At 53.2% G+C, this 14,032-nt stretch overlaps 1 protein-coding gene across 4 annotated transcripts in view; it reads right to left on the reverse strand.

The window, feature by feature from the left end:
• Positions 1 to 814: 814 nt before the first annotated feature.
• Positions 815 to 14,032, reverse strand: part of ZBTB40 (zinc finger and BTB domain containing 40) — a 74,199-nt gene continuing 60,981 nt past the window's right edge. For 3 of the 4 annotated variants that reach the window (XM_035019554.1, XM_035019556.1, XM_035019555.1), the window contains 6 exons: positions 13,285 to 13,449; positions 10,300 to 10,514; positions 8,940 to 9,102; positions 7,919 to 8,005; positions 6,491 to 6,717; positions 815 to 4,760 (listed from right to left, as the gene is read on the reverse strand). In XM_035019554.1, the coding sequence (XP_034875445.1) occupies positions 4,566 to 4,760; positions 6,491 to 6,717; positions 7,919 to 8,005; positions 8,940 to 9,102; positions 10,300 to 10,514; positions 13,285 to 13,449 (1,052 nt within the window). In that variant the 3' untranslated portion in view covers positions 815 to 4,565. The remainder of the gene's footprint in view (positions 4,761 to 6,490; positions 6,718 to 7,918; positions 8,006 to 8,939; positions 9,103 to 10,299; positions 10,515 to 13,284; positions 13,450 to 14,032) is intronic. The other variant, XM_035019557.1, reaches the window with a different exon arrangement.

The following is a 14,032-nucleotide window of genomic DNA, read 5'->3' on the forward strand; positions in this document are numbered from 1 at the left end:
GACAGAATAGCGGGGACGTGCCTCCCCTTGTCTTTCACGCAGATTCTTCCTGTAGAAATGATGTGCATCCCGCCCGTGGGCTGCCTCTCTGTTGCCTCCTTGGCTGCCAGCAACGTGACGTTTTCAGCTATTTACCACAAAAGGTTTCTGCTTATGTTATACTCATCTGCTCAACACTTTGTGCTCTGGGGCAGTTGAGATGCCAGAGATAAATGAAAAGTGGTGGGTGTTATAAGGTCCCCCGAGGGTTCAGAGAGAGAGCGAGAGAGAGCGAGAGAGAGCGAGAGAGAGAGGGAGGGGGAGGGAGGGGGAGGAAGAGGGAGGGAGGGAGAAGAGAAACGCGAAGGTGCAGAAATGGACACCACTCAGCACCAGCAATCTCGGGGAATGGCTGACCGCCACATGAAAGACTTAGCCAACAATTACAGTCTCAACACTAAGTTCATTGAAGCCAGCCTTGGAATTCCCTGTACCATTCTGTGCGGCACTGTCCCCCATTACAGATGGCAGCTGCGAGGAGGGGGCTGGAGGGTGTCTCCCCCAAGGCCACGCAGTCAGCAAGTGGCACAGCGCGGATAGCCCAGGCTGCACACCCACGCCCGCCTCCGACACACCGCATCACACTTGCTCCTGGGGCAAGCGGGCTCTCAGGAAGAGCTTCCCCCTGACAGGACAGCATCCCCTCCACCCTCCATGCTGGCCTGGCCTGAAGGTACAAGAGCCCCTACGAATCCCTGGTCAAGGTTGTGCCCCTGGCCAGAACCAAAGAGGAAACAGGTCTCATTACAGTCTGTTTGAAGCTCATGCAGCACAATTTTTTCAAAGTACGTATTTTATTTATATAGAATAGTGCAAAAGTTAAATGAAAATAATGGTTCGTAATTTAATTTACACAGCATCAGGTGCTGGCTGGTTGTCCTGACCGTCGTGGGAGGTGTGGCTGGCCTTGGGAAGAGAAACGACGAACATTTCCATGATTTGGACACAATGTGAATTAGTCCAGGGGATTTTTCTCAACAGCGTGATCCCAGAGCACAGGCAGCTTCTCTCGTCCTTATAGGCACAGCTGTACACGCAGGAAGTTTCTGAGCTCTGGCTGTGTTTTGAGCTTCTGGCCCAAGTCCTACAACCCCAAGGTTTTCCATGGCAACAAAACAATCTTATCAGTTTGCCTCTGATACCTTCTTCAACCCCAAATCTTACTGTTACTCCCATTTTTTCCCTACCTCCCAAGGGTCCCTGGGAAATACTGGACCAAGTGGAGGGGGCTGAGGCTGCTGTTCTTTCTTTGGGAGAAATAATTAAAGCATCTCAGCCATTTCTCCATCATTGTCCCGCTTTCTAGCCCCGATTTAATACAAACACTCCTTATCCCCTAGAACCGTTCTATGTGAGGTTAGCAGTTTCTTCCATCCCTTAGGCAATTCAAAGATCTCGGGCACATGAGATTTAAAGGCACAGCCCTCCCATTTCATTAATATGTCATCAGCCTGTGGTGACCGTGACATCACCTGGGGTGAGAACCTCTTAGGGTCCATCTCATCTTTCTTCTTGATTCTGAGAGTATCACTGACTTACTTAAACCAGGAGAGAAGGGGACCTTCCCCCCCATTCACCTGTCAGACTAGACCCCGTTTTGTCCCTCAGCACCTGACCATCAGAGCTCTTCCCTGAGGGATGAGGCTGATGCCGGTGGTCGGAGAGAGGGGAGAGTCAGAGCGCTTCCACAGAGAAGCCTTGGATCACCAGGGGAACCCAGGATTCACAGCGCAGTCCTTGGTACTTGCTGGGCTCCACGTTTTCTAAACACAAAGCTTCTGAGATAGAAGAGACAGGCTTTATTACAGAAGCAGGAGCTTTGCCTTTGCCTCCACCCCTCTACTGCCCCTGTGGCCAGGTGCTGTCATGTCCTTGGGACAGTCCCATGTTCCTCTGGCAACCCCTGCTCTTCCATCTCCTACCTGTCGCCTCACTTACCTGGGATGGCAAATCCTGTTCCCTAAGCGATCCCCATTACTCCCACAGATTTAGACTCCAGCTTGGAATCTGACTGCCTATCTCTCCTCACCAGCTGCTTCATGAGCTCTGGGAGCACAGAAAGTCTGGGGTCCCAATGGACATATTCGGGCAGGGGTTCCAAGGAGCCCACAGGCTCCTCCACACCACCACAAATGCCCCCAGGGTTCAGCCTGGAGGCCACCAGGAAGGACGCACCCATGGCAACGAGGCAGAGACACCTCTGCCATGAGAAAGCAAGTGAGGGGGACCGAGGAGAGCACGATGACAATGTCCTCTGTGGCAGACATTCAGAAGGTCTCTCAGGCAGCAGTGGGAGGAAAGAACAAAATGGCCAAGCAGAGCTAGGAAAAGTCTTCCTACAATAAAGTCCACGCTTGGGCATCTCTAGGGAGTGACACTACAAAATTGCCACCAAGGCAGCCCCTTGCGGAGGTCCACTCAGAGCAAAGGCTAAGTTCAGGACGCACCTTTCCTCATTCCTGACCGGAGGCAGCACAGCGTCCGTGCCTCCTGCCGCGTGCGCCACGGGGTAGGTGAGCGCGCATCCACGAGAGCGCCCACCTCTCTGTGTGCGCCCCGCACAGCGAGCGAGCTGTGGGGCCCGCGATCCTGAAGGAAAGCGTGCCCTGCCACCATCGGGGGCTCCGACGGAAACCCGAGCAAGGAGTTCTCGGTACTTGAAAGGATCTGAAACTTGGTTTAAAAACTTACAGCTTTCTTTCATCACAAGGCTTCTTAAAAAAAAAATCACTTTCCCCCACGGGCCCTCGGCAATTCAGTTATTTTTCGGTGAGCAGAAATTCTGATGACGCCGCAACCCCCAACCATCGCGGCAGACCAGCATCCTTGTCCGCTGGGCTGGGCCACTCCAGTCCCTTTCAGAGGGCTTCAGCTGGTGCCAACGGGAGATTTGGTGCCATTCTGCCACTTGCAGATCAAGAGCTCTCCTGCTCTGACAGCTCCCGGGACCGCACCAGCTGAAGATGAGCCAGCTGTGGCAGGAGCAGGGAGGGCTTCGTGTGGAGGCCACGTCTTCAAGGTTTGAGCACCATCTTCTGGTCAGGTTTCGGCTTCTGAGGACTTGCCTTTGAAAACTTCATTTACTCCAGAATGGGAAGATCCCTGAGCCGACAAGCTCAAGTGACTTGCAAATCAAAATGAGGACACAACTGGAGGCGGGAGGAGTTAGCTGCCTGCGTGTGCAGGCCCGCGCTGGAACTCGCTGCTGGCGCATGGCCACGGTGGCCACAGCAGGCAGTGGCGGGGCCCTGCCTTCTGTCCTACCAGCAGCGTGCGGAGGCAGTGGAAGTCCTGACTGTGTCCCAAATTGACCCCTTGCCCCTGCTTGTACCTGGTGACGTGAAATGCGCTTGGAAAGAAGGCATGGGCTTGTCCTCCGCCAGCCCGTAGCTGGAGGGTGAGTGATGTAGTCACGCTCTGCCAGGGGTGACGCTGCACCAGGTGGCCGGCAGCCCTGCCCAGTGTGTAAACACCGCACCAGCAGTCTTCGACTTTCCAGCATCGAGGAAAGGAAGATAAATGCTAGTCATTCCCTCCGAACGGCAGGAACCTACATCCATCTAATTGCACTTCATAATGGATTCCACAAACCATTAATTACCAGATTATATTTTAGGAACTGAAGATAAAAAAGCTTTGTGAAATTCTGACGCCAAAGGATCACTAGCCCACAGTAACAGGCGCTGCCTGGAGGAACTGGACAGCAGGCCGCTCACAAGGCAGGGAGACCGTGGCAGGGGGAGGAGCCGGGGCACCCCGGCACCCGGCGCTGGGTCGTGAGCCCTCCACAGGCTCTGGAGCGAGGGGAAGACAGTCTCGGCTCTGAGGAGAACATGGAAGGCTGTGGGGACAGCCCTCGGGTACAGAACACCGCGGAGAAGATTCTGGAAGGGCAGGGATTGTCTGCAGCTGGACGGCCCCACAGGGAGCACATCCTGCAGAAACCCTGCAAGGCTTGGTTTGGGCAAGGGCTAACTGTACTGATGAGCTGGGACTCGGCCTGTGTGAACACGCTGCTCCCTGTCCTGCCACCAGGAGAGGGCCAGGCCACCCAAGCGGATGGGAAGATGACAGGGTGAGGAAGGAGCCAAGTGTGCTCTAGCCGGGGGGTCTCTGGATGGTGTGTTGGTGCTTTTCTCTCACTTCTAAATGGCCAGGAAGCACCAGCACCATTGGAGGGCCCAGTCTGTGGGCTGCAGGCCCACCTCTACCCGCCATGCTGCACAGTGAAGGCCGCCGGCCTGCGGCACCTCTCCAGTGCCCCGGTCACCAGCTCCCATCCCACTGCTCATCAGAGGCCACAGCAGCAGGCCTGTGGGAAGTAGGCCTGTCCCCTGGGGAGGGCAGTGGCGTCCGTGCCCAGGACTCCAACACTGTTGGTTCTGTGAGAACAAAGTGAGAGTGCTCTGATTGGTGCAGGCTGAGATGCTCGCTACTCAGGACAGCCAGGGACTGAGGGCTAACGGCAAGCCGCGGAACGCTCGCTCTGCTGCAAACGCAGGAGCCTCCATGGGATGATCGGCCACTCACTTGGCCTCGCCACAGATCAGGGTCACAGTACCATCTAGCAAATCCTCCACGGTCACGGCCACAAGCTCAGAGCTGGACTGAGATGTCTGCGAATCTGGCAACGTCACAAACACCTGTGACCCAGCAAGCTGGGTCTCCTCCAAAGTGATCACCTGCTCTGTCGGGGCCGCCGGCTCTGGGGTTTGGATCACCTGAAAGGGAAAGACCGTGAGGCTGTCTAGGCAGTGTCCACAGGGAGCTCCCCAGAATTTACATGGTTTTTGTCTCATGCTGTAATGATGATATTTATGTTTTCACCTGAGGAGAGCAATTACATGTGCCTAATGGGAAGAGGCAAGTCTAACACAGGTGATGCAAAAGAGAAGGCAAGCAAACAATTTAAATAACTCTGTGTGCTAAATTGCTATAATTTAGCTCAGTACGCCATCTCAGGGTGCCCGGACTCTATGATTACACACCAGTGAATACCGGCTCAGTTTCTTACACTGGGTTTTCGTGTCTTGAGGATCACACTGCAGAGGTAAGCACCATGTGAAAGGAAGGCTACTGAAAGTGGTTAGTCTCAGGCCTGACCACAGAAATGGAAGGATTTATCAGCAGCCTTGGCTGGCCAAAGGTGGTGTCTCTGGCCCTCAGGTGAAGAAGAGCCTTCCTTGGAGGCTACATCATTATAGAACTTAGAAGCAGGAACGAATGGAGGAAATGTGACTTCTATCAACTCCCTCATTCGGCCTCCCCAGCGGGCAGCCCTTCTCCAAAGGCCACACAGACCCCTTCCAAATCTGTGTCACCTGCTCAAGATGGCTCAGGGAGAACCAGTCTATGGTGAAGCACACCCAGTTCCCGTCCCAACCTCCAAGTTGATGCTTGTGACCTGTGGGGACTCAGGGCAGCTTGGTGCCCCTTGATATTTTCAAACCAGGGAGCCCACAGAGGGCACAGTCACCCTGGCCCTTGACAACTAGCCAGAAGTGGAGAGCAGAGCGCTAGGCCTGAGTGGCAGAAGGGGAAAGCCAAGTTCAGCCCCACGGTGCTGTGAGGGGTGAGAAGATGGATTATAATGTTTAATCAAAAATCATCTAGGATAGTAGTTTTCAAACTGGTTTTCTTTCTTTTTCTTTAGGAATGGAAGCCTTTTTTTTCCCCCTTTTTCCTCAAAGGACATCTTACCAAGAATCCTTATATATATAAAAAAAAAAAAGACCAAAGCAGAGCCATTCTGGGTGACATGGTAGCAGGAACTTCACTGCAGCCTGCCCACCTGACCTGCTCTCTGGTCTCGCAGAGGCCCCTGAGAACATGGTTCATCAAGGACTCCTCTGTGGGGCTGGACAGCGGGGCGGTCCAATCAGTTAACAGCACTGCTCCTGTCCATCCACAGATAATCCACAGAACTGCGTTTCTTTTCCTTTTCCACCCACCCTCTCTGGAGAAGACAGGGAGAGGCGAGCTTCTCCCCCAGGTAAAGGTGAGGAGCCCTGATGTACCCAGTGTCCTGTGCCCAGCCTAGAGGAGCTATCAAAGTGTTTCAGCGGCAGGGGGTCCCAACAGAGAGCTCACCCCCTTCTCTGAGATTTCCTGCCACTCCTGTCACACCCCACGGTGTTTCGCAGAAGGTGGGGGAAGTGTGTGAATTAGGACAAACCAAAGGTGTTCTGCTTTTGGAAATTCTCGTTCCAGGCTCCCTCTACCCAGGGGTCATTTGCAGGTGATTACCAGGAGACTAGAATGTTCTACAGTTCTGTTTGGTAAGAGGTCCACCAGAGAGACTCCTCTACAAGGGCCTCTTGGTCATGTTATTACTTAATGGGATCTTCCGGGAGCCCCCAAGAGAAAGGCTGGGTGGTGTGACAGAGCTGCCTCCACAGAAGCCTCAGGAACCCCGTGTTAGCACCCTCGTATCTAATGGCCCCAGAATCACCTGCACCACCTGTGAGGCTGCTGCTTGGGGTTCAGAGCCCATCACCTTTGGGTGTTCAGATTCCAAGTGACCATCCAGCTGGGCCTGGGCAGTGAAGAGCTCCCCGCAGAGCTCACAGGGGAAGGTGCTCTCTGACTGCTTGAAGTGCTCCGTGGTGACGTGGTGCTGCAGTGCTCCTGGGAAGCGGAAGGTGGCCGTACAGTACAAGCACTTGAATGGCTGGGACCCTGGAAGAGGGCGGACAGAAAGGATGGGCTAGACGGAATGCCAGAGAGAAACAAGAGCAGGGAGAGGGGAGAGGAAAGAGCAACCAGGATCGAGGTGCAGAGGCAGATTTGGGTTCTGTGGGACCTGAAGCTTCTACAGTTTGGGGGATCCTCTTCAGGAAAAATAAGGCAACATTACAAATACAGGAATAGGTCCCATGCAAGCAAGGGGCTCTGCAACCACAGCTTCGTCAGTATTAGCTTCAGACTGACTTGGCCTTGGTTGAAGGCCATTCTTCACTCAACTGCAGATCAGGATGCTGAGGACGCCATACTTCATCAAGTCTAAGAGGCGTGCTTTAACATCTCTGACCTGGGTTCGATGGCATCTTATGACCGCTACGGGCTAGGCAGTGGGATGTAAAATTAGCAGTGGGATGTAAAATTAACAGTGCCCACACACACGGGCAGCTATGAGGGCAACACCGAGACCTGTGGGGCGTGTGTCCATGGCTTCAAAGAACATCCCTGAGACAGGAGTGGTGCACGTTTTTAACTCCCAGGAACCGGGGGTTTAGGAGGGTTCGGGAGGGATGAGTAAGGGGTGGATGTCCAGCTACATGCCCAGTGCACCAAAAGTAGACCAGTTCCATGTCATGCTCGAGGGACCCAAGCCCACGGCCCGCCTGTGCCCCATCACAGCGCCACGTGCGATGACACGCGCCTCGACAGTTGGAAGTGAAAGCTGCTCTGAGAAGCGGGATGCTCACCATGATTTATCTGGTGATTCTCCTTCTGATGCACCCATACAAGAGTGTGTACAATCTATGCCAAATTAAGTCCAAAACAGCACTTAGAATCACCTGCAAATTCTAAGTGACAATAAAGTATAGTTTAACTGGCAGCAGTTTTTCTTTCTTAATGGTTCATGAAAGACTAGCATTTTAGATTTGAGGAGACATGGCAGTGACAACAATAATCACAAGTCACGCTAGAGGGATGCTCACGGGTGCCGGGCCTTATGTGTTCTCTGTGTACTAACGTATTCAATTTGCAGTTACCCTATAAGGAAGGAAGCACTATAATTGTCCCCGTTTTATAGAAGAGGAAACTGAGGCACAAGTCAGTTCCGTTCCTTGGCCTGGACTGCACAGCTGTGGATGGTGGAGACGAGATGCACCGGGGCAGTCCCAGCCAGGAGCATCTCACGAGGGGCACTGACCTGAATGCTGGCACTTGATGTGAACTTGTAGCAATGCTGGCGTGGGGAAGAGCTCCTTACACTGGTCACATTCGTGGAACTTCATATCTGCGGAGCACACAAGGAAAGAAGTGGTGGGAACCAACCAGAGGACAGCTCTCTCAGGCTGGGGAGGGTGGTGAGGGCCGACACTTAGCAAGCGTCTGCCAAGTGCCAGGAACCTCACAGCTATGAGCTAGCAGCGCAGTCTAGTGTAAAGAAAACGCCAGATTGGAGCCAGGCCGCCTGGATGGAAGTAGGGCTGCTACGAGAATGGAATAAGAAAGCGCCCACTAGGGCGCCTGGGTGGCTCAGTTGGTTAAGCGACTGCCTTCGGCTCAGGTCATGATCCTGGAGTCCTGGGATCGAGTCCCAGGTCAGGCTCCCTGCTAGGCAGGGAGTCTGCTTCTCCCTCTGACCCTCCTCCCTCTCATGCTCTCTGTCTCTCATTCTCTCTCTCTCGCAAATAAATAAAAAAAAAATCTTAAAAAAAAAAAAAAAAAGAAAGCGCCCACCAATGCTTAGCAGGTGCCTTGCACATAGGAGATGCTTCATGACCACGGTGATTATCCCCAGACTGAGCGGCACAGTGGGTATTAACTTTCTGAAGCGAAGGAAACTGGCTCAGGAAAGAGAGGTCACTTGCCAAGGTCATGCAGCTGCTCCGTGCGGGAGTCGGGATCTCCACCCGAGCCTGTCGGCCGCTAGAGCCACCACCCGTCCCAGGCCCCACAATGTACCAGTGTCCCTCAGGGCTCGTAGGAGCTTACCGTGCTCCAGGCCCCCGGGTTTGAGAACCACTGCCACTCAAGCTACTGTTCCCTGTTACTGATGGGCCGGCGTGGCCTCCTTCAGGTGTGCCGGGACAGAACAAAGGCCACTGCCACACACACCACACTACAGCACCGGAAGCTGGGATTGGGGGCTGGAGCCCAGGACACTGTCATCGAGCCGCTCCCACTCATCAGCTCCCACTCGCGGTCTCTAGGCACCCAAAGTTCACCTGCGTGCTCTGCCTTGATGTGCTTCTTGTGTTCAATGGTGTTGGAAAAGGTTTTGTCACAGGAGCTGCACTGGAGTGACGAGAATTTGGAAGATCGATGGTTCTGAGCAGCAAACACATCAGGGTGGTGGGTCCGATTGTGGTACCACAAACCAGACAATTGCTGCAAGGAATATGGCAAACGTTAAGTCTTAGAAGGTTCCAGCAAGCTGGAGAGGTCCCAAGGCCTTCGTGAGACAAATGAGCTTATGGATCTAGAATCACACTCCTACCTGTCACACTGAGTGCTCACGTGAGGGGAAAGGCTGGTGTTCGGGGGAACCAGGCACCTGTGTGTTTACTGAGAGGCCACTACAGGGCAGGGCACAGCCTGGTCCTTCAGAAACTCTCACCCCTCACAACAAGCCTATGAGCGAGGCATCAGAATCTTTCTAATGAGGGGGAAGCTGAGGCACACAGGGGTTAGAAGACTTGCCCAAGGTCATATCATTAGTAAACAGCAGGCCCAGGATTCAAACCCTGGCCTTCCAACTGGCGCATCTGAGCTGTATCTCACTGCCTCCAAGAGGCCCCAGGAAGCAGCAGAGAAGCCCGATGGAGCAGAAGCATGTGCTGTCCCTGCTCCTTCCCGGGTTCCAGAGCAGCCCGGGGACACTCTCCCTACAGTTCCAGGCTTTCCCAGAGACCAAGCCAAGGCCTTACGCAGCTCTGTGGTCACAGCACCAGGTGTGGAGTTAGCTCTCCATGTCTGTGGAGCTGAAATTAGCTGCTGGGCTTTTCTCCCTACATCCAAATCCTACAGATGTCACAAGAACCATTTTTTTCTCTGTAGTTTTAGAGTTCAGCTTCTCATACGTGGTTTCTTTTTAGTTCCATACGGGGTTTCCCTTTAATTACATACTAAATTCTATGGTGAAAAAGCAGACCCCTTCCCTAGGAGTTTAAAAACAGCAATAACAACCCAGTCATTGTGCTAAACAAGGTAACTCCAGGCAATGTTACACAGTCCATTGTCACTCTCACATCCCTTGACACATGGGGTCAATAGGCTCCACAGAGTGTGAATGTCCAAGGGGAAAAGCAGCATTCAGCTCATGACAGGGCTGAAATCCAAGAGAAGAGGTGTAGGAATTTTCGGCTCCAATTAAAGCTCCCAACTGCATTACTCTGACCAGATCACCTTAGAGAATCTGAGTAATTACAAGCTGCATCCTTCATGGTAGCAGCCACATCGTCCTCTCTGGGACTCCTGGCAGATGTAAGGGAGGATAGGCTGGGGACTGGGGATGGGGATGGGGATCGGGACGGGGGTGGGGGACAGGGAGGGGGAGGTGGTGCTCCCGGCCGAGCGCGCGGTCACCTGGTAGGCCTTGTTGCAAATCCCACAGCTGAAGGGTTTCCCTCCGACGTGGGTCACCATGTGCCGCTCCAGCATGGAGGGGGCACTGAAGATCTTGCCGCACGTGGGGCAGGGGTGGTACTCCTTGGAGTGCACCTCGTGGATGTGCTTGCGGTGGTCCTGCAGAGTAGGGAAGCTCATCCTGCATTTCTTGCAGTCGTACGGATCTTCTATGTCTGGTTTCACGGACATCCGTGAGGAGAGAGGGAGGGGAAAAACACCACAGGCAGCCGTCAGGGAGACGTGGCTGCTGTGCACGGCTCCAGGTGCGAGACTGTTCAGAGGTCAGGCCCGGCCACCAGCACGGCGATCACCTGACCACCCCCTACCTTCGTCTCGTCCCAGGAAGGGGGATGCCTCCTCTGAGGCTTCTGTACTAAACCCCCTCTGTGGCACCAGGTAGTTCATCGCCATTCCTCACATTACATCCTACAAGTTCAATTCCATGTAACTACTTTGCAGGGAGTACTGCCCTTGCTGTTCCCCTGCCTGCACTGGGCATTTCTTTTTTTTTTTTTTTAAGATTTTATTTTTTATTTATTTATTTGAGAGAGAGAGAATGAGAAAGAGAGAGCACACAAGAGGGGGGAAGGTCAGAGGGAGAAGCAGACCCCCTGCTGAGCAAGGAGCCCGATATGGGACTCGATCCCAGGACTCCAGGATCATGACCAGAGCCGAAGGCAGTCGCCTAACCAACTGAGCCACCCAGGCGCCCCTGCACTGGGCATTTCTGAGTGTTCTCATTTTCTGCAGAGATTTTCAACACACTCCCCAGAGCCTCACTATTTCCTTTGTTGTCAACGTTGACTGACAGGAAGAATGCTTCCCTCCTCCTCACCTTAGATTCAACAATACAAACATTTTCAATGTTTAATGAGTGCTGTATGACAGGCATGTTTTAAGTGCCTTACAAACATAAACTCACTCTATCTTTCCAATAACCCTATGAGTGGGATCTACTATCATCCTATTTTAGAGATTAGGAAAAGCAACGCTTAGAGAGCACCCAGTGACACAAGTGGGAAATGGCTGAAGTGGGTGACAGTCCAGCTCTCACTCCCAAGGCCGTGCCCTGAGCCACCTGCTTAACTAGACACGCCAACTTTGCAGGGAGGCCTCAAAAATAAGCAGCAGCACTGATGAAGGATACATTTGCCATCCCTATGGCAAGAGACTTCAATTTCTTTTTTCTGAAAGCAACAGAAAGCAGAATGTTTTAATAATACAATCCTTTGCCTACTAGCCAATCTTACGTGTGCACGGAGTCCAATTAATTCTGGAATTTGGACACACGGCAGCACTTGGTGTCATTAACCAGTGTCCCTGTGGACATGAGCTCTTGAAATCTCAGTCTACACAGTCTCTGAAGGCACAGTGAAGCAGTTGTCCATCCGCGATGACGCGGTCCTGTGACAGGCAAGGAGTGGTCCAGGAGAGGGGCCTGGCCGCTGGCCTGCTGCCAATGACACGGAAGTCTTGGGGCTCCTCTTCATCCTGACAGTTGATTAGTCCCACCCTCTCCTGGCTCCCAGGTAATGCTACCAGGAAAAGGAGACTAGAGCAGAATGTCCTTTAGAAAGGTCGAAACGACACTGAACTTATGGCACCAGATCTAAGCCAGATCTCATCATCTGGGAGTCTACCATAGCTGGATACGGGGACTTGTGAACTCTCTGGGGGAAAGGGGCAGCAATGTATATACCTCCTGCATTGCCCAGTGTCTAGCCCCATGTCGGGCACATAGGAGCCCTGACAACGTCCTTTGCTGGCTGGCTGATAATATATTTGAATGTATTGACATAAAGCCTGTGTTTGTGAGGCACTGTTTTTGCTGACAGCTAGAAACTGGTGTGTGGGAAACAGGGGTGGGGAGGGAAGAAGGGGAGAAGGATATGCAGGGTGAATGGGACACCAGAAAGACAGGCTTTGATGGTGACAAATGGCACCTGAGAGGGTTGCTTTCACCACCAATAATACTATCTGGCATTTATCGAGCATTTTCTGTGTGTCAGGCAGGGAGCTTCATGCTTTACATGGGATACCTTACTAATTCTCACAGCAATCCAAGGTGGTGGCATTATTATTTTTCCTCATTTACAGAAGGGGCAGAGGGGGCTTGGAAAGGTTAAGAAATCTGTTTAAGGTCTCAAGGAAGTAAATGGCGGGGTCAAGGTCCAGTTCCAGGCCCGTGTGGTGTCAGAGCCCAAGCTCCTAACCCCTCTGCTGCACCATGCTGCTCACTCCCGCTGTAACCAGTCTGCTGGGGGAGGTGGGACGTGGCTACCCGACCACACTGGCCATTTCCCAAGGCTGGAATGAGGACGCACAGAGCTCTCTTTGCCTTCCTGTGCGTGTGTTGACCAGAAGTGTGTTTTGTCTGTATCAGTTCCGGTAGAAGGGGAGACAGGCGGGGGCAGACCCCACTACCTGCGTGGCCCCAGGGGCACAGGGGACAGAATGCCGTGCAGTAGGCTTCCCGGGGCAGGAGGTGGGAGGCCTGAGCAGGGACCACTCATGACAGGAGATATTAACTCAGACAGCGTCTGGCTGCTCCTATGGGGAAGGCGGGTAGGACTCCAAGATGAGCGGGGGAGGGAGGGGGCGTGCAAAGAGCCGCTCAGTGGACCTAATGGGAATATTCTGTCGCTCTACGGCCTGTTACTGAGGCTCTCCTTCAAGCATAATTTGCCTTTGTCAGCCAAGCAGTGCCAGGTGGGCTAAAAAGGAGACAAGGAAACAGCCCGGACATTACACAATGACATGTTAAAATGGGATTCTTCTAGAAACAGAAACGAGGGACTCAGTTTTGAAGGAGAATAGGGGAGGGGAAGGCACCAAATGGGGGCCTGGCTCTGGTGGAGTGACAACGTCTGTCATGATGGTTACACGCCTTCTCAGAGCCACGCCTGGCGCTGAGAGCCTGACAGCCGCCATCTCCGTACGTACTGTGAAAGGTGTGCAGGTGGATGGACAGGCCGTTGGCTTGCCGGAAGCCCTTGCCACAGTCCCTGCAGACATACGGCTTGTCGCCGGTGTGGGTCCTCACGTGGCGGGACAGCTCAATGGACTGGGCGAACACAGCGTCACAGTACTGGCAGGCGTACATTTTCCCTGGAGACACGCACGAGTTTCCTTATTAGAAACAGCACCAAACATGTATGGCCTCCCTAACACAAGATCACACTACAAGGCACGTGTTGGGGAATATGATCTGGGAGACGGCGTTAGAACCACACGCAATTTGTAACACACTGGGTGAGAGGTCTGGGCCCTTCTATCGGATGGCATCTCACACACAGCTGATGGCACAGTGTGGCCCCACTCCCCGAGGAATAAGGACAGAGTTCTCATCACACAAGGCCACCCATCTGTTAACCAGGCCACCCCAAGTAAGGAAGAGCTCATTCCACTCCCAGGAAGCAGAATATATATCCTCATGCCCAGAAACCCCCGGGTCTGGATCCCTCGCCACACGCGCTGTGCAAAATCGCGCCTGCACACAGAGGTGACAGACGGGACTCAGAGAAGGGAAGCCTCCCCCTGCTGACTTGCTATAAAGTTATTATAAATCATTTGGCTTCTCTATTCTCTCACACACATAATGAGGATACAATGGCCAGACTGCCAAAGACTGTTGGGAAATAGAGGTAAAAAGCAAGGCTGGAAAACTGGCATTTGTAAGAAACCACCAGAC

Source organism: Mirounga leonina, unplaced genomic scaffold, assembly GCF_011800145.1.
Source record: "Mirounga leonina isolate KUSES-001 unplaced genomic scaffold, KU_Mleo_1.0 Mir_173, whole genome shotgun sequence".
NCBI classification, from domain to species: domain Eukaryota; kingdom Metazoa; phylum Chordata; class Mammalia; order Carnivora; family Phocidae; genus Mirounga; species Mirounga leonina.